We start from the raw sequence: 19,436 nt of genomic DNA, 5'->3' as shown, positions 1-19,436 counted from the left end.
GAGACCAGCGATCCCCAATCCGCAGGTCCTCCCTAGCTGGGCCTGCGGAGTCCTGAGAGGGATCTACAAATCCTGTGGGCAGTAAGCACTGTGAACTGAATAAGTTATGTGTTGCCTATAGAGGCACACCTGTTTGAATGCATCGGGATGTTCTGATGAGAGATTAAACAAAAATTTACTTTTAAAATGAAAGACTCGTTAGAACCAGCATCTGAAAAAATGTCAGCAAGTCTTCTATATGATAGTGGCATGTTTTTAGCTCGGTGAATCAAGCAATAGAGACATAAGATTAAGGATTTAGTAACTCTTAAATAAAAGTAAAAACCCGAGGGCGCGTCAAGGCGGCACTAGGGTCGTCAGCAGAATGCAAGGCCTTGGGGTCCTGGCCCGACTCCCCAGACCGTGTACATCAAGGCAGCCATGGCTGTGCAATTCCAGCTGAGGAGCGAGGCCTCCTGTGAATGCCTAACACGCTGCCCGGATCTTAGGAGTTCTCCATCGTTTCTTTCTCTCATTCATTCATTCATTCGGTGAGTGCCTCCAGCTCAGTGGGGAGGGTATATTTAGTCACAGAGTAAAACACTCACTACCCTGTTTAGATAGATTTTAGCAACATAGAACCAGAAGGCATATGATGGGTCACCTTGTCTAGCTCAGAGCCCAAGGTCTGGAGAGGACAGGGGCACGCGAGGCCTTGCAGCAAGTTTGACGCAGTTGGATGCTTGAGTCTCCTAACTCCCAGTCCAGTGCTTATTTCTCCCAGCATGGTCTCTGCCTCTTGTCCTCAGGAAGAATGCTTTGGGCATCCTCATTCTCAATACGCCCATGACAACGTGAGGATGCAGAATGGTCATCCACTCTTGTCTGCAGTCATGTCCGTGAAGCCCTGAATCAGGACAATTATGAAGCATCTTTAGGGTGTCCTGGCTAAAGCCACCAGTTGTTTGGATTGTTCAAAGGCATGTTTGAGTGTGAAGCACAGCTTTCAATCTGGACTTTGGGCCTCAGGGCTTGTGATGTTCTGGGAGGAGAAAAAGAATAGAAGTTTTAGCCAGAGCCCAATATTTGTAGGTTCCACTCTGGTAACAATGGACTTCACAGTAAGTAACCCATCCACACGGCCTATCAGTTCCCCCTCTGGGTCTTTGCTCACCTGGCGCCTTCTGTCTGCAATGTCCCACATCTATAGCCTCTCCATCCTCAAAATCAATGCCTGCCGCCTCCTGGAAGTCTCCCAGAACCAATTTGCTTTACTGGCCTCAATTACCACTAATTGGGCATTTAATTGATATTAAATGTTGTCATCAGTAAACATTCTGTCTTCTCCCCTAGCAGAACGTTCCACAGGCCCTCACAGAGTCTTGTGCACTATCTATAGGTCGCATGAATGAATGGATGAATGAATGAAACCAGAGGATGGAGTCAGGGCTTCTGAGGGTGTCAGAACTCATGTTTCTATAATGTCTCTCCCAAAGAGCTCAGATTGCTCCATAAGCTATGACCTCATCCATCTTAGGGGCCAAACTGTCTGTAATACCCCCATTCTCTGGGAGAAGCTGAGACAAGTGAGGCTGAGAAAAGAGAGGTCTAAGTTCACAAAGAGTTCTCAGCGGGAAAACAAACCAAAGCTGTGCACAGCATTGGAATAACAAGGTACAAGGGTCATGGAGAAGGACCAGCTTTCTTGTAAGCCTCAGCCCGTGGCGTCTGAAGCTCATCCCAGGAGAGAAAGACAGCCTGTGAGTGGTGGTGGCAGCACTCTGGTTTTCCAGGATGCAGAAGTTCTGGGTCTGTGTGTCCCACACCAACCAACCAACAACATTTCTTTCCTTTAAAGTCACACCCACACCAACCAACAAACAACATTTCTTTCCTTTAAAGTCACACCCTCACTCAGTAGCTTCTGCTCTACAGAGTGGGGTCCGATGTTTGTAAGCAGGTTATCTTCAGTGGATTTGAAAGGGGAAGGAATAATTGTTCATCAGGGTCCTCCAGAAAACACATGAAAACTCAGACTTTTGAAAAACACAGTGATAAGTATTATTTCTAAAAAGAACATCTCAGAGCCTTGGGCGAGGGAAAAGCACAAAAGTGATCAGAAGACCAAGAGTAATTGCAGGGGGGTGGCTACTGTTAATCCTCCGGCCAAGGTCCGGATGCAGCGCCTCCAGGAAGCCCTCCTGAAGCAAACAGCCCATGGGGCCTTCTCATCCACCTCCACCACCCCTTATTTGAATGTGATCTTACTTTGCTTTGCTATTTAAATTTTATGGCAGTTGCAAGTTGGGAAGCCAAGCAGCGGAATCCATGAAGTAATAAGATGGCTCAGCTAGCAGCCAGCCCAATGTTCCATGCTGATGTCAGAAAGTATGAAAATGCACACAGTTGGACACCAGGGCAAATAAGGAAAATGCAAGTAAAGCCAGTGAGGGTGTGGGGAAAGAAAACCGTCACCGTGGTTGGTGCAGAGCGGTCCCAAAAGGCCTCAGCAAGCAGGTGGCATTTGAGCTGGACCCCAAAAGTCCTGAACTGGGCAGGGGGGAGGGGACAGGGAACAGATCCTGTCTTGACCACAGCCCTGTCCTCGCTTGTGCCCTTGTGCCTAATCGCTGTTTCTCACCTGCTGGGCCTCCCGGTAAGAGGACTGGGGGTAGCGCAGGCCCATCAGGCTGAGGACGTTGTGACGATTGTTGGCCAAGCCAAAGGCAAACTGGTAGGGCCTCTCAGTGTGGTTCCTGTCAGACTCCGGGGAGCAGGCGCCCTGCCTACGTAGGGTGGCGGTCAGCTTTATAAGGGACGAGTCTGGGAGCTGGTAAAAAAACCTCTTAAAGCTGGGGTGCCGCCTGATCTGGAAGCAGAAATGAAAGCAGGCCATCAGTGTTGCTGGCAGGCGACCCCCCACCCGCGGCAGGCGGGGCTCCCGGGTTCAGTTTCTCCACCGCCCACAGCCGGTCAGGATCAGTGCTGCAAGGCCCCCCGCTGCAAACAGCAGGACAAAGTGGGGAGAAAGTGCAGGTCTTTGGTCCCAGGCGACTACATTTAAATCACACCCACTAGCTGTGTGACCTCTCTGAGCCTCTGCTTGGTCATGTAGAAAAGGGGAGGAATAACCCGCCCCCCCCCACACCAACTATTGTTGGGGGAGGGAATTAGGTGAGGTGGTTTATGTGAAATGTTCTGTCAGCGTACAGGTGCGTGAGTTTTAGATCCCGCCCTAAACCTCCTCTTCTTCACACTTAACTGTCAGGTTGGGCTCCCCCTGAGGCCAACCCAGAGACGAAGTCTGGGGTGAGCTCCTACATGTTGAGAGTGACCCCAGGAAACACTGATGGGAAATGAAGGCCCAGGATGAGGGCGGGAAAGCAGCCCACCCCCACGGGGAACTCCAGGAACCAGCTCCTCAGAGTTCTCCCCACCCCAGGGCGAGCAGCCGAGCAGCTGGGGGCTGTGTGCACAAGCTCCTATCAGCCATTGGCTGAGAGCTGCTCCTGGGGAGGGAGAGGGTGTCATTCTAACCTTCCTGTGGCAGCAAAGCGGCTCCGGGGGCCAGTCCTCAGGCAAACATGTGCGGGCTCCGGCCGTGGGGAGCCGGGCCGAACACTGTAGGCGCCTACAGGTCCTCCGGCTGATAGCTGCGTCAGTGACCTGAGCTCACACCCGATGACCCCTTCGTATGTGACATGTGTTTGTTTCCCCACATAGACTGTGAGGTTTTGGGGGGCAGGGAACTGTCTGTTATAGGCTACCTAGCAGGGGGAGGAAAATCTAAAAGCTTCCGAGAATTGGAGACCAAACAGCTGTTGCAGGGTGTGCCGGGGCTGACCCCAACTCGAATCCCTCCAGACCCAGGGAGGGGCTTCCCCGGGGGTGGGCCCTGAGCAGCACTGCAAGGAGGGTTCGCATTGGGGGAGGTCCTGGCTGGCCTGGGAGCCACAAGAGCTTTATATCATTTTAAACTAGCGTTGATCTCATCTGCAATGTGTGTGGCATTTTCTATATATGCACTAAACTTTGTCAAGTAGGCATTTATCTCCGTTTTGCAACAGAGGAAACTGAGGCTCAGAGAGGTGAACGGACATGCCCAAGGTCGGCCAGATACAGAAAAGGGGATTGAACCCAGGTCTCAGTGGTGGGTTGATGAGGCCCCTGGGGTTGCCCTTGGGGGGACTAAGTAGTTCTTACCTGCTCCCCCAAGTGGCCATCCACTTCTTGGAGAAGGGCCACCAGCTTCTGGATGATCAGCTCCTCTGAGGAAAGTAAAGAAGAATTGAGAGACTGTTGACAAGTTCTGCAGCATCACATCTATGGGTTACGACTATTGTGTCTCTGCAACAGAGCACACAGATGCGTTATGAAGGGCACAGGAACATCTTTCCTCAATGAGAGCTGCTGCATGAGAGCTTGCTTTATAGCAACAGAAGGGACTTCGGGCTGTTGCACTTCACCTGTAACCATTAGACAGGTGGGAAAACTGAGACCTCCCAATGGCCCTTATCCAGGCTACCGAGTAGCACAGTCAGGAATGGGAGCTGAGACCAGGAGCCGCTAATCAGAATGCAGGAAAGGGAACTCCACGGCTACCAGTGGAGCAGGAATGTGCCCAGTGGCCAGGGCTATAAGCAGCGCTCTGCAGGTGGTTGCTTGCACCAAGGGTTAATTGTAAATATTCAGGGAAATTGTTAGCCCATTGTTATGAAGTATTGGCAGCTTGAAATTGGCCACAGTGAGGATGTTTATGCCACAGAAATCTTCAAAGGCTACAGATCGGGGCTTCCCTTCTTGGCACAGCACCTCCAAGAACTTATTTGCCAGTATTCCACTGATTGTGAGATCAGAGCAAGTGAGGGATTTAATGAAACATTCAAGCAAACCACAAGAGTGGGGTGGGGTGGAGTTATATCCCACAGAATAGACAAGTGTTCTCTACCTGAGAAAGGCTCCTCACTCCAGCCCTGTCCCAACAGCCCCAGTTGGAAGGCCAACCCTATCTCCTCCCTGCCCTCAGAGTCTCCTGGGTGTTCGTCAGCTGCCCTCCTAGTTCCCCGCTCAAGTGTGGCCTGTGAGAGAAGCATCTGTCAGTTGCTTCTCGCAACAACTCCAATGGGGAAACTGGCCCGCAACCAAGGCACATGCCCTGACCGGTGGTGAAATGAGCGACCTTTGGCTTTGTGGGACAATGCCCACCGGTCAGGGCCTCAGGTCTGGCCTGTGAACTCCATGGGGCACCATCCCAGGAGACAGTAGATGGTACTAACTAGATTCACACGCTCCATCTGGCAGAGGTGTCCCTTCCAGCTTGTGGCTTCCGGCCTGGGAGGGTGCTTCTGAGGATCCAACTCGCCCCCCTTCTGCAGGCGAAGACTCCTGGATCTCAAGACCCTCCAGCTCTGAGGGCGAAAAGGAGCTGGTGTGAGTGTGTTGGCACCCGTCTCAAGTCCACAAGCACATCACTACTCCCAGGTTCTGACAAGGAGCTGTCCACGGGCACTGGCACAAGAGGGGTCCTGGTTTTCCGTGCTCCTGGGTGAGCCCCAGTTCCCCTGGGCCCACCTCAGAGGAGTTGACAGGACTCTATTTGCCCCTCCAGACGTCTCATTTTCCTTCCGCCAAGCCCTTCTGCCTCCTCTCTGCCCAGGAGAAAGACAAGCGGGCCTGCCAACAGGTGAGCACACTTCCCTTTCACTCTGCGAGGTTCTGCCAATTCACTTAGCCTGTTGGGGCCTCACTTTCTCCATCTGGCCAATGGGAGTGACAAGACTGGCCTCTCGGGTTTGTGAGCTGGTTAAATGAGATGATGTGTGACAGTGGCACGGAGTAGGTGCTCCTGCACAATCATGGTAATCACTATAAACCAGTGGGCCTCGTGCTCCGGTGCAGTGAAGGACACCCCAGGGCATGTCCTCCTTCATCAAACCTGGGTCTGTGTTCTATTAGCTTTCCAGGTGATTCTGATGCACTTGTCTAATATACAGATGCACTGTTCTCTTACCACATTCGTTTCTAAATGTGTGTGTGGTGGGATGGAGGAGCGTGTTGTGAGCGGTGGGTCCGGCCAGCAGCCCGAATCTCTCCCCTCCCCACGGTCCTCTCACACCTCCCCACTCTGCTCAGAGCAGAGAGCAAAAGTCTGGACTGAATGAGAGGCCACACAGTAGGCCAATCCCTGCCCTGGAGGAAGCCTGGGGTCAGAGGCAGCCTGTTACCATGACAACACCAGGCCTACTCACCAAGGCTGCTGTCACTGGAGGGCCGATGGCCTCCAACACACAGGGGCAGATAGCTGGGCCTCTTGAGCAACCGGGACTCTGGGCTGGTGGCACCCGCAGCTCCCCCTCTCTTGGGTTCCTTGGAGCCGTGTTTCTTATGAGAAAAGGCTTTTATGAAGCTGGACTTTCTCTCTTGGGATTTCTTCCTGTAGGGCGGGGTCAGGTGTTCTACCTCCACCTCTGGCTCCTGGACGTGAAGTTGCTACAGGCCAGAGGACAGAGACTGAGTTACCGCCTTTGACTTTGAGAAAATTGCAAAGAAATTTGAGCTGGGGAAAGAAACCCGCATCCCCTGAAACCAGAGAGACCCACTGTGGCCCAGAGGGTGTGGCCCAGAAAAAAGAGCCATTGATGCTCAGAGGTGGGGAAAAGAGTGTCTTGCAGCCTCAGGAAGGAGGAGGGTCAAGGGCAAGGCTCCAGCAAGACATAAAATTGGGGGAGACGTGGGGAAGTCATTACGCCGGGCAGTGGCCAGGGGGAGCCACAGTGAGGGTCAGAGTTAGCGGGGAACGTCCTCCTCACCTTCTCTCCCTCCTGTTCCTCCTCATCTTGGAGGAGAGCGATGATCATCTGGATAAATTTTTCTAGAAAAGAACAAGATAGCTGCTTACACTCCAGTAAAAGAAAAACATTTCTTTGGTCAGTCTTCATTTCCTAAGGCCCTGGGTGGGTGATTCTCATGGGTCTCTAGAGTGCTAATGAGCTTGCATTTGTGGCCGTCTCGGTCCTGACCCACTGGGGACCCACCATTTCTCAGACCTGGCCTGAGGGCAGGGCTGGATTCACCGGAACACACTCCTTGTCCATTCCCAGTGAGGGCACAGAGGAGCCGCCCTTAGGTGTAAAGAACAGCACAGGGGCCCTACTTGGTCCCCTTCACATTTGTTATGAAAAGCAAACAAGGCCAAATGAGTTAGGGGAAAGCAGGTCTTTTTTTTTTTTTTCAATTGATTTGAGAGAGAGAGAGACATCAATTTGTTGCTCCACTTATTTAAGTATTGACTGGTTGATTCTTGTATGTGTTCTGACTGGGGATCGAACCCACAGCCCTGGCGTGTGGGGATGACGCTCTAACCAACTGAGCGACCCAGCTCGGGTAGAAGCAGATCCTCAGACAAGTGGAAATGACAGTGATCATGATTCGAAGACGGGCTCCGCCAGTGATAACACAACAATGGTGACGGCAGCTCCCACTTGTTGAGCTTCTCTCCTACAGCCCCTGCCCCATTACCTCTCCTGGGCTCTGAGCAACCACACGATAATAATAACAATAAGTGACAGCTAACACCTATCAGCTGGTAACAGGTATTGCTCTAAGCACTTTATCTGCATTCATTTGTTTAACGCCTCCAACAGCTCTATGAAGTCAGTACTGTTTTTATCCCCATTATACTGATGTGGAAACTGAGGCCAGAGATGAAGCAACTTGTCCAAGTAAATAAGGCTGGAAGAGGTCAGAGTCTAAATTCAAACTCAGGCCCCAAATCACACTGTCTACAGAGCCCGAGCCGTGGGCCAATGCCTGTGGCTAATGTCGGCCCCACCAAGGAGGGCATTTCATGTGGAGGCCAGACAGGGTGAGTAACAGCAGTCTGGCTCCGCACCTGAGCTCAGGGCCCCACGCCGCCTCCCCAGCCCGCTGCACTCAGAGAGAGGTCAGGACGAGTCTCTGCCTCTTTCTGGTTGTTCCTCTTCTGTGGGCCAGGCCAGACGCTTTCCAAGAAACCTCTGGGAAAAAGGGAGGGGTACTGACGGCATTCCGAGGCTCTGTCCGGCTGCAAGTCCTCTCCGGGTGCCCGGCTTCCTGCTTGGGTGGAAAGTTCAAAGGAACTTGAATCCCCACGATCTGTAGACAAGGCCTCTTGGACTTCAGGTTCTTCCAAGCCTGAGTAGCACAGTGAGATGGTGTGTTTTGTTAGTTCCAAGGCTGTTAGCTACTGCAGAGACATTAGCACAGCCACCGCCACCCACTCCACGGCCCGGTCACAGTGGGGTGAGCCAGGGTGGACGTGAGCTGCTGGGCAGGGCCTTTGCACTTTCATGCCTGGCCTCCTGGGCTTCGCTCCCTCGCCTCCATTCCTGAGCAGCCTCACCCCTCCATCATCTTGGCTTGATAAATGCCACAGAGTGAGTTAACACGTCTGGCCAGAAGGCCCTGCATGAAAGTTCATTCTTTGGTCTCAAATATCACACCCTCTTTTTAAAAATGCAAATTACCCTGCCCAGGATGACCTGCTAGGCTGTTCCTCCCAGACAACCAGGCCATCCTTTCTCCCTGGTCTCTGGCTCCATCGTTGATGGGCCACGACCTTGAACCCATTGTTTTACCTCCCTAAGTGTCAGTTCCCTCAACTGTAAAATAGGGATAATAAAATGGCTGAGGGCAAGTCCTATGTCACAGGCCAAGAGACTGAGGCACAGAGATGGAGAATGACACAGAAAGTACAGCTCAGAGCCCAGGTCTCCTGCCTCCCAGTCCCCACTTTCTTCCTGCCTGGGCTCCGGACTGCCAGGGTGTGGGGCTGAGGCTGCAGAGAGACGAGGACAATGAGGGTCCCTAAACACAATTTCTTCTAGGGCCTTCGAGGGCCTGTCAAGGCAGTGAGGTTCCATGTGTGGCGGTGGCCTGCTGGCATCTCCTTCTCCCCCCCAGGGCCCTCCCCACACTGCTCAGGGAAGAGCAAAGGGTCAGCCGGCCCTGCTGCTCTTCCAGTGGCCAATTTCAGCCCTGGGGAAGCTTCCAGAGCTGGAGGCAGCTGCAGTGTTGCTATGGTAACATAGCAACGGTAAGTCTGCTCACCAAGGCTGCTGGAGATGGAGGGCCGATGGCCTCCAACACACAGGTACAGAAAGCTGGGCCTCTTGGACGGCCGGGACTCTGGGCTGGAAACATCTGTGGCCCCTGCTCTCTTGGGCTCCTCAGAGCTATGTTTCCTGTGAGAGAAGCTCTTCTTGAGGTTAAACTTCTCCTGGGATTTCTTCCTGAGAGGTGGTGCTGGGTTTTGGGGAGCCGCCTCTGGCTGAGAGGCTAGAAATTGCTGTGGGGAGATGAGAGAAACTGAGTGCAGCCCCTGACCTTTAGGAGAGAGAAAAGCTCCCTGAGAAGCAACTCAATAGCAAGCAAACGCTTCAGGGTGGCCCCAGGCAAAGGAGGTGACAGAGCCCTCAGCAGGGGAGCTGGGAGGCCTGGAAGGACCCACAGGCTCGAGCAGGAGGAGGAGGGGGTGAGGGAGAAGGAGGGTGGGTGGAGGAGGAGGCAGCAGGCCCCTGGGAATCTTCCAGGCAGTTGGCTCCTCACCTCTCTTTCACACCGGTCTCCCACTTCTCGGAGCAGTTGCACTATCCTCTGGATGATAGTTTCCTCTGGAAGAAAGTGAATGTACCAGTTAATCTTTCTAGATGCACAGAGAATGCTTTGCAACCACTCTCGGACTTCTGAGACCAACTGGGCCCTTCTGGGTTAAAGGAGGGTCCTCCGAAAGAAGCTCTTCAGGCCACAGAAGTGGCAGAAGCACCATATCCCAGAGGCTGGTCCTTCTGAGAGAGGGCTGTAAGGTCCGCAGGAAGGGCTCTAGGCCAAAGAAGGAAATTTCACGCAGGAAATACTAGGTCAGTCCTTCAGACACTAAACTTGTGCCCCACTATCTTCTTAGAACTTCACAGATCTGTGAATATCTGCTTTGGGTACAGCAAGCTGTGTGACCTTGGGTAAAGTTCCTAATCTCGCTGGGCCTTCATCTCTTCTCCTGTGAAATGTGGATCAGAATCCCTGCTCTGCTTCCCTTGGAAGACTGTCAGGCCATCCAATGAGGGGCTGTGCTTGGAAACACTCTCTAAGACTAATGCTGGCATTCCAACCTGCAATTTGGCAGTGGAAGCCTGGCCTAAGGTGGGGCTGGAGGAAGGAAGGGCTCCAGCCCACGCGACACAGACAGCCTGCTGCGGTGACACCTCCACCACACCACCGAGTCTTAACAGAGAAGCCACAAGCAACACCAACGGTTTCCCTTTCTACCCCACCCCACCTCTGCAAAGACAATCGCTCAGAGCGCCCCCTGCTAGCTGCCAGCTCGCAGATGAGTGTACGCGGAGGGAGGTGCACACGAGACTCCTGTCCCCAGGGCGTCTGCAGACCCTTTCACCCCTCGCTCGCCTCCCTCATTTCTCTCATCTATAAATCCTTCCTGGCTTTTACTCCTTGACCCAGTCTACCAGCCGATTTCCTCTCATGTGAGAAAACAGCATGTAAAATAAACATTCTTCTCAATAACCAACTGAACACCTTTTAGTTATTCTTTGACAGACAAATTTAAAGATCCTCTGTTTCATATCTTTAAAAATATGCCTGTTTTTACAGGGAATTAGATTAATGGAACATTATAGATTTGATTAGGGGCAATAACCGGACTGTGGTTCTATATGAGACTATCCTTATTTCTTGGTGACCCGTGCTTAAGTGTTTAAGAATGAAGCATTAGTTTACTAAAAATGGTTCAGCAACAAAAGTACATGCAAAAAAGTATGCATGCACACAAAGCAAATATGGCCAGCTCCGTGAGTGTGCACAGAACTATTCTTTCCATTCTTCAGTGTATTCAAATATATATAAATTCTATATTCCTCTAAATTCCTTTCATAAATTTAAAGACACACACAAAAAGTCCCATGCTTATAAACACACAAGCAGGAGCACCTGCCAGTGGCCATTCTAATCCCAAGTCTCCCTTCTGTGGAACTCGAAAATAAGTAAATGTGGCCAGAAGCACCAGAAGGGGCAAGATCAGCACATGCATCCTGAGAGCGGCCACGGAAGCCCTAAGCGGTCGTCCAGAGCAGTCCGTCTCATTGGGCAGTGGCCGCCCCAGCTGCAGGCAAAGAGGACACACAGGAGCTTCCGACTCACTGTCAAGCTTTTTGAGCTCCTCTTCCTGGCAGCGGCCTGTGGCTTGGGAAGAAGGCCCCGAGACGCCAGCATCCTGGCCTTCGACGAGCAAGGACTGGTGGGGATCAGCATCCTCCCTGCCTGGAATAAAGACGAAAGCAAGTGTGGGTGTGGTGAGGGGCACAGGGGTATGTCAGTAACATTCTTCTGACACAGGAAACAGCACAGAATTCCCAGGAGGAGGGCACTGCTGTAGCTAGCTCTAATCCCGACCAAATAACCAAAACTTCAGAAACACACCAAGATTTCCATCTGGAAAGAGCCTTCCTCAACCCAGACCTCCTTCCCTCCACTTCCCAAAATATCCTGGATCTTGGCCCTGGCTGGTGTAGCTCAGTGGACTGAGCACAGGCCTGCGAACCAGAGAATTGCGGTTCGATTCCCAGTCAGGGCACATACCTGGGTTGCAGGCCAATTCCCAGCAGCGGACACACAATAAATCGTGTGTCCTCCGCAGAGGCAACCATACATTGATATTTCTCTCCCTCTCTCCTTCCCTTCCCCTCTAAAGATAAACAAATAAATAAATAAATAAATAAAAATATCCTGGATCTTCCTTGAGTGTCTTCTCTCCATTTCGACACGCTCACTTTTTCATGCTACAGAGCAAAACTCCACCTCCCCCCACACGGCTGTGGGCAATCAACTCCAGGATGCTAGGAGTCAGAAAAGGAGGGCACCGTGGGGACCAGCTCTTTCTTTTTACAAATGAGGACTCAGAGGTTCCAGAGATGAGCAGCCACTTGCTCAAGGTCACACAGCAAGTTTATTCCCGAGGGAGCCAAGTCTAGGAGCGGCACCCCAGGAGCTGGCTCTGACTCCCTCCCTGGCGCCCTGCCCCAGCCCCCACAAGTGGACTATGTGGAGGGTAGGGCTTCCATCCTCGCCTCCCTCCCTGCCTTCGCCTTTCTCCCTGGTCCACATGTAGAGCAATCAACAATAACAGCTATCATTTACAGAGCACTTTCCACGTGCCAGCTCTGGGCCACACCCACTCCCAAAAAGTTAAGGCTCAGAAAGAAAAGTCACCAGCCCCTAGTTACACAGCTGGTTGGTGGTAGAAGTGCCTCAAAGAAGTTACACAGTGCTGTCGTTCCTGATAGCTGTCCTACCTCCCAGATCCCCTCTTTTGAGAGGTTTGAGGATCCAGCTTAGTGCACACTAGCCCTTGGGGGTGGGGCAGTGGGGTTACCATAGAAACAGGCACGTTCTGCTCACCCCTGGGTCCCAGCCCCTGGTCAGCCTCTTCAGAGCTCGAGACAGCAGCTGTCTTGGCCAGCGCTGCCTCTTGGCCTTCAACTTCCTGACCCTGGGCCCCCTTGGCTTGCTCATCAACATGTTTCTTGTGACTATGTTTCTTGCGGCTGGCCTTCTTGTCGTGGGCTTTCTTTTTGGGAGCCAGCTCCCCCGGACACTCAGAGGCTTCTGTGGGCTGGGGGAGGCCCTCCTTCCCCTTTGCTCTCCTGCTGGCCTTTTCTCTGGTCTCCTCAGGGCCCGTCCTCAGGAAGAAGTTCACCACAGTCTTCAGCAGCCCCTGCTGTGCCCAACTCTGGGCCTTGTCCTTCTTGGCATCCTTCAGAGGCCTCTGCTCACTGGGGAGAAACTCCTTGGTCCCCTCCTGGCTGAGGCCTGTGCCCGTGGCTCCTGGGGCCTCCGAAGCCCTTCGGCTCTTCGGACGCCTGCTCCCGTCACTGGCACTCCTTGGAAGCTCCTGTCTGGAGAGGGTGGTGGGCAGGGAGGGGCACTGGCAGCCCCACGACTCCGAGTCCTTCCTGGGGTTCGGTGATCTGTCCAGAGACCTGGCTCTTCTCTCAGGCAGGGGCTTCCTGGGGCCCCGTGGACTCTCCATTGTGCTACAAGCAAAACAAACAGCTCCCTTAGAAGAGCCTACTGGAGACCGCCCGGGGGGGCCAGCATGCTGACTGGTGTGCGCAGACACCCTGCCCACCAACCCAGGGATCTCGGCTCTCAAGGCCGCTGGCCCATTTTCATTCCTCAACAACCCTAGGAGGGAGGTGTGTCCTTGCCTCCATTTTCCAGGGGAGGAAACTGAGCCATGAGAGGTCACGCCCCAGGTGTCACTGTGCCCTCCCCCTTCCACCCCCGAGCCCCCAGAAGAAACACAGCCCTGCCAACACCTTGATTTGAGTCTGTGGAGACTGGTTTCGGACTTCGGAACAGACCAGTGAGACAGGCAGTTCGTGTCTCTCCAAAGCCACGGAGTGGGTGCTATTCTGTGCCAGCAGCCGCAGGAACTGCCCTTACCTGAGGCCCAGGCCTGCCCCTACCAGCCTCCGCACTGGGGCAACTCACATGCATTTTTAGGCCCAAGAGCCTCAGTTGTCCTGGGCCTGTGGCCTGCCTGTCTGTCTCATTATCTGCTAAGAGTATTTCCCGAGACAGCTCAGTAAATGGCAACTCTGTTCTCCCAGTTGCAAGAGACAAAAATGTGAAGTCGCCCCGACTCCTCGCTTCTCTCACTCCCCAAATCCGATCCACCAGCAAAGCTGGTCGGCTCCACTTCCAGCCGTGCCCAGACCTTAGTCAACCATGTCCCCTCACCTCCTCCACCTCCGACTTCCCTATACATTATGTTTGTATTTACATCTTACCTCCTGCACTTACTGATTCATTTATTTTAAAATGTATTCTATTACTATGTCCAGCTTAGAGATGAGAGTAAGAATCTAAAGTTGTGATTTCAGATGTGGAGGAATTCATGGGAACGTGAGGCAGATGCATAAAGAGAGAGAGACGCAGAAGCATGGGGGAACAAGGGGAAGACTGAAGGGGACAGTGACATTCAGGATGCCCTCTCTCCTTCAGGCACAGGTCTGGGAGGAAGGACTAGGCAGGATGGCCAGAGGCCAGCGGCTACCACCAGCACTGCTGAGTGTCCACTCGTGGACAGCCTTGGAGGAAATGACAAAAAGGGCCAGGGAGAAGGCAAGCAACTTGGAAGGCTTTATCTGCTGTTTAATGTCCCCTAAGAGGCACCTCTGAGTCATACAAAAACTTCTTGCGATACAGGTGGTGCCTTGCGTGAGGCACAGGCTGATGTTCTGGAAAGCCTCAGAGCCTGCCGTAGGGCTGTGCTCCTGAAACAGAGTGGAGCAGGATAAGGAGAAGAGATGTTAAGAGAAAATAGTTTTCTTTCTTCTCATTTATTTTTTTCAACAAACATTTAATAAGCTCCTATATGTACCAGAACTATGCCTCGTGCTAGGGAAGTAACAATGACCAAGACGCAGGCAGCCCCTCCGAGAGGCTGCTCCGGTCTTCTTCAGGCAGACGGGAGCGCGGTGTGAGCGAGTGGGGCTGACAGCGTCTCCCTGTCCACCTCTCCTTAGTGACACACGGTTGAAAGGGAAGAAAAATTTAGGTGAAGCTCTATTGGATTTTAAAGTCCAAGTAAGCTGGGCCAGAAAGATTTGCTGAATGGTGTCAGGGCCCTCTCTGATTTTCCCGAATGTTCCTGTGCTCAGGACCACACAGGACACCCTTGTTGGACTCAGCCCCTCTTCCTCCTGTGGGAACCAGCCTGTGGGAGCCTGCGGCATGGAGGGCAGGAGCAGCCCTCCCTAGCTAATGAAAAAAGAGGCGCAGTAATCTTTTTGAAACCTGTCGTTGCTATGGAAACTGTTTTCGCCATTGCTGATGATGGCAGAGTTCTCCCACATTCAAAGGACACGCTGCTACTTCTAATCAGAGCATCTCTCATCACCAGCAGCGATGTCTTTTTCAAGAACGCTGTCTTGATTTGGCCACCGCCTCCCTGGAGCAGCAGTGCTCTGAGCCCAGGAGGAAGTCTGGGAGAGGGGAGGCAGGACGACGAGGTGAACAAAACCCTGGCTGTAAGAGAGTGTTTCCCAGTGAAGAGACTCTGGGACCTCCCATGGCCTTCTAATTCCAAATCCATTCCCCCTCCTCCTCTAAGCTACTGCAGCATTTGCTACCATATACACTCTCTTCTTCCTGCAAACTCTTTCCCCTCTGGGCAGCTGTGGCTAAGTTCAGCCTGGCTCCCCTCCCACTTGTCTGATGCTCCTTCTCCCTAACGTTCAAAGAGACTGCCTTCCAGCCTTGGGCCCAGGGTTAGGAGAGTGTGGCTGGAGGGCAAGCCCATCCACCCCAGGCAGACACTCTGGAAGAGCCTCTCTTTCCCACGTGTCCGCAGACACAACACCTCTAAGCCCTGAGAAGTCTGGGTTTTCTCTCACTCATAGGCCAGATTCTGCGTGTGCTGAAATGAGATCCTTCCAGACTTTTGATGCCTGTCCAGAATTCAACTCGAGACTTTCTCTTTCCTTCCTCTTTTTTCTTGTTCTGCACTCCTGTTTTGCCTGAGGGGCCACCCACATGCCACCTGGCTGTCGGGAGGGATGTCCAGACCAGTAACCCCAAGATAGCAGCAGATTCTCACAGCAGGAAAGCCCAGCTGCTCTTGTAAACCTGCTCAGTACCTGGGCAGAGCATGGGTGCAGAGCAAAGTTCAAGTCTGCTCAGAAACACCCAGGTGATCTCCAGACCCAGGCCCTCCAATAAGACACGCCCACAAAGCTGCCCCTGAGTCACTGTGGAGCCAAAGTCTGTCGATTTTTCCCAAGCATGTTACCATTTGGGCTTATTATCTTAGTATACGCTGACCTCATCTGTATGTGATTCTCTCATTTACTCATCCCTCTGGGTTACTCTGTAACCACTCCGGCGCCAGGCAAGTTTCCTAGGCTTGCTGCTGCCGGTCCCCATCCCTGCACCCCACACAGCGAGACCGAGCAGATAACCAGCTACCGCGTGTGTGGCACACACGTGGGCCACACGTCAGTGCCCTTGGACACTGTGCTCTGCACAAAATGCTTGTGTTCCTCCCCCCAAATTCATTGTTAAATCCTAACTCCCAGTGAGTCGGTGGAGACCAGAGCAGGTGGGGCCTTTGGCAGGTGACTAGGTCACTGGAGCAGAGCCCCCGTGAACCGGATTAGTGCCCTTACAAAGGACACCCCCAAGGGCCCCCTTGCTTCTTCCATTACGTGCAGACCCAGAGAGAGGTTGGCTGTCTGTGAACCAGGAAACCTGCACCAAACACTGGGCCTGCCGCCACCTCAGTCTCGATCTTCCAGCCTCTAGAACTGTGAGAAATACCATATTTTTCAGACTATAAGACACACTTTCCCCCAAATTTGGGAGGAAAATGGGGGTGCATCTTATAGTCTGAATGTAGCTTGCCTGGCTTGCTGGGGGTGGTGGGGACGGCCCATGTTATTTATGTTATTAAATATGTTACTACATTTTTTGCTTCAAATTTTTTTTTCTATTTTCCTCCTCTAAAACCTAGGTGCGTTTTATGGTCTGGCATGTCTTACAGTCCAAAAAATTCCGTGTCTGTGGTTTATAAGGTGCACAGTCTGTGGTCGTTTTTTACAGCACCTCGAGTGGCTAAGACACACATCGTCACACATGCAAACTCGCACACACCGCAACCTACAAGGACTCGTATCATAGCACCTTGTAGTTTTCCTGCCCCAAGTTCAAGGAATAATTATCCAAGAATTTGTTTGCTGTCTGCCTTCCTAATTCAGGTTCCTGGGAGAGGACTCAAGCCTGCCTGCCCCCCTGCCCTGTCCTTGCGGCCTGGGAGGTTCTCGGTGATTGAGGAAGGGATGAATGACACACAGACAGGCGCACAGGTGACCAGCTCAGCCATGCACCGCCACCCGGCACACAGAATGCCCTTTCATCTGCCTTATCTCCTTCCATCCTGGCCCTGCCCTGGCAATCAGACAGGCTGCAGAGGGAAGTAGAGGCTGCAAAGGGTTAAGAGACTTGCCCAACGCCCCACAGCCCGAAGCGGAGAGAGCTGGTGCTTGAATCCACTTCTCTGGATCCTAAATTCTTTATTCTCTCTCCTACACCAAGGGGCCTCCAGTAAATGCAGCACACACACACACAGACAGACTTAGAGGTGACCAAATCTGCTATTTCACACTGACAGAGATAACTACATCTACGCACACACCCACTGTAACCCGCACACACTTACTCGCACCGCATGTGCCCCGGAGGCAGAGACTGTGAACTCAGGGCAGGGCTCACACGCTGCTGGCCTGGAGGGTCAGAGCTCTGCCCTGAGCTCAGGTTTATCTCTCTTCAGCACAGGTGGCCCCACAGACACTCCAAAGCCCTAGAGTGAAAGCCATTCTCTCTGGAGCTCAAAGCCTCCAGGCCCAGCTCCCCCAGTGCTGTGGGTCCCCCCACAGGTCCCACCTCCCCATGTGCAGGGGGGCAAGGGGCCTCCTAGGGGAGACACTCAACCTCCATTGGCCTGACTCTCTTGGGGGACAAAGTGGTCACCTCTTCCCTCAACACTGGACGCATCCCCCTCCCACGCCTGGCTCCCAGGTATCGGATGGTAACAGCTCCATGTATTCCTTCTCCCTGGTCCCTAGCAGGGTCCTATAGGACATGACAGGTGGCTGGCCCCACCTCCTGCCATGTAGGACTCCTTTCTGCCCCTTCCCCAGAAGACAGACGTGCAGCCCCATTGGAACACCCCCTGCAATGAGAACTCACTGCTGTCGGAGGCAGGACAGTCTGGAGTCAGCCAGCATAGGTTTTGAGGAAAGTCCTCCTCACACCCCTGAGCAGGAGTCCCGTCACCCCTCGAGTTCTGCCTGTTCCTGTCCTTAAGCCCTGATTGTCCAGGTCTCTCGAGTCACATTGCTTCTAGACCCCTTGCCCTTCCCCAGGTCCTTCTCCACTTAGAAGCCAGAGGCCCAGATGGAGGTCTCCAGGTCCCACTGGGCTCTGCACGTGAAGCCTCAGGTCACAGCGTCATCTGAGCAGCCACGTGACAGCACTGGGGGTGTCGGCTCTGCCTGGGCCGCCCCACGGCTCAGTGTAAAGTATAGACTTTGACCATCTGCCTGTTCCTTGTTGTTACCACAAAACTACCACCTGATGCCTAGTTTCCAGAAGGTTGGGGATTTGCATTTTTGAGGAGTTTTCGACCCCCCCAAAGAATGAACTCCCTAGTGGTGAACATAAGGCCCTACGAGGGGAGCCTCAGCACAGGCAGACTTGGAGCGGGGCAGTGGAGCGTCCTGCGCAGAGCTGGAGAATGTCAGCGGTGACCACCGCTCCCCTCCACCCAACACTGGGGTTCGTGCTCTGGGGTGCCCACATGCCACCCCGCCCGCTTTTCTCTTTTATCCCAGATCCTAGTGTGATGGCTCCCCTCCAATCCCAGTCAGAGCAGCAGGCCCCCAGAATTCTTTGCATAAGATCTCCTGTCCTTGAACTAACTTCCAAAAACCCTAAAATCCAAACCTCAATCCAGCCATAGGCAATGATATCACTTCCCTTTTACATGTTTTTCTTCAGCACATATCTTCTCTGACCTGTATAACACCCTACAGAAAAATGAGCAGGCGAGGCATGGAACGCCATCCCACTCTGCAAACGAGAAAACCAAGTCCCAGGAGAGTGTGTTCCTTGCTCAGGGTTGCTGGGCTAGTGAGCCCAGGGCTGGGACCCGGGTTTGGAGCTTATAGGTCCAGGTTGGTTCAGAGCTCCCACACGACACCCGACTGAGATCACGGCCTCGAGCCCTACTCTGTCTTTCTAGAGGTGCAGAAACCGAGGCCTGGGGAGGGCCCGGCGAGCTAGAAGCAGTGATGGGACCGGACCCAGGGTCTGACTCCTGGCTCTACACTACTTTCAGAACCCAAATTACTTACCCACTGCTCCAGCCCCCTAAGGAAAGAGAGTCGTTCAACTAACCTTGGACCCGAAAGTCACTTCTGTCCCAGGACACCGTTGGCCAGGACCTCCGGACCAGGCGGCTCTGCGTCGGGACGCTGAGAGGCTGAGAGGCTGAGCAACCGCCTGTCTGCCAGAAGTTGTATCCAGTGAGGGACTGCAGGCCCAGCTCCCTCAGGAGCAGATGCTGCTATGGATGCTGCCAGTGTCCTGAGTGCCTCAGAGGATGCTCAGGGGACTGTGACCAGTCCTGTATAAGTGCCTCCTGAGAGCTGAGCTCATGGGCAGCCAACCCAGGGGCCGCCCACTACACCTCATCCAGTCCTGTCCCCAGGCTGCTTCTCGCTCCTCCAAAGATAAGAGGTTTACCTCAGCTGTCCCAGGGGGAAAAAAAAAAACCAGTTTCACTTGACAACTTCCTTATTACACTCAAACCCAACAAGAGACCGGCGCTCAGAAAACAACCCTGG

The 19,436-nt window shown here is 53.1% G+C and overlaps 1 protein-coding gene across 1 annotated transcript; it reads right to left on the bottom strand.

The window, feature by feature from the left end:
- Positions 1-430: 430 nt before the first annotated feature.
- On the bottom strand, positions 431-19,170 carry BNIP5 (BCL2 interacting protein 5). The gene is made up of 12 exons (XM_037063258.1): positions 18,988-19,170; positions 12,427-13,061; positions 11,170-11,289; positions 9,565-9,629; positions 9,067-9,304; positions 8,020-8,151; positions 6,789-6,850; positions 6,228-6,468; positions 5,256-5,387; positions 4,183-4,247; positions 2,621-2,848; positions 431-1,021 (listed from the first exon to the last, which is right to left on the bottom strand). Exons 2-12 carry the CDS (start codon positions 13,055-13,057, stop codon positions 986-988), a joined length of 1,950 nt encoding a protein of 649 aa, XP_036919153.1. The 5' UTR covers positions 13,058-13,061; positions 18,988-19,170; the 3' UTR covers positions 431-985.
- Between the last annotated feature and the right edge of the window lie 266 nt (positions 19,171-19,436).

This window comes from Sturnira hondurensis, unplaced genomic scaffold (genome assembly GCF_014824575.4).
Source record: "Sturnira hondurensis isolate 20B ecotype Veracruz unplaced genomic scaffold, ASM1482457v3 Scaffold0014430, whole genome shotgun sequence".
Classification (NCBI taxonomy): domain Eukaryota; kingdom Metazoa; phylum Chordata; class Mammalia; order Chiroptera; family Phyllostomidae; genus Sturnira; species Sturnira hondurensis.
This window is presented reverse-complemented; position numbering and strand designations above follow the sequence as displayed.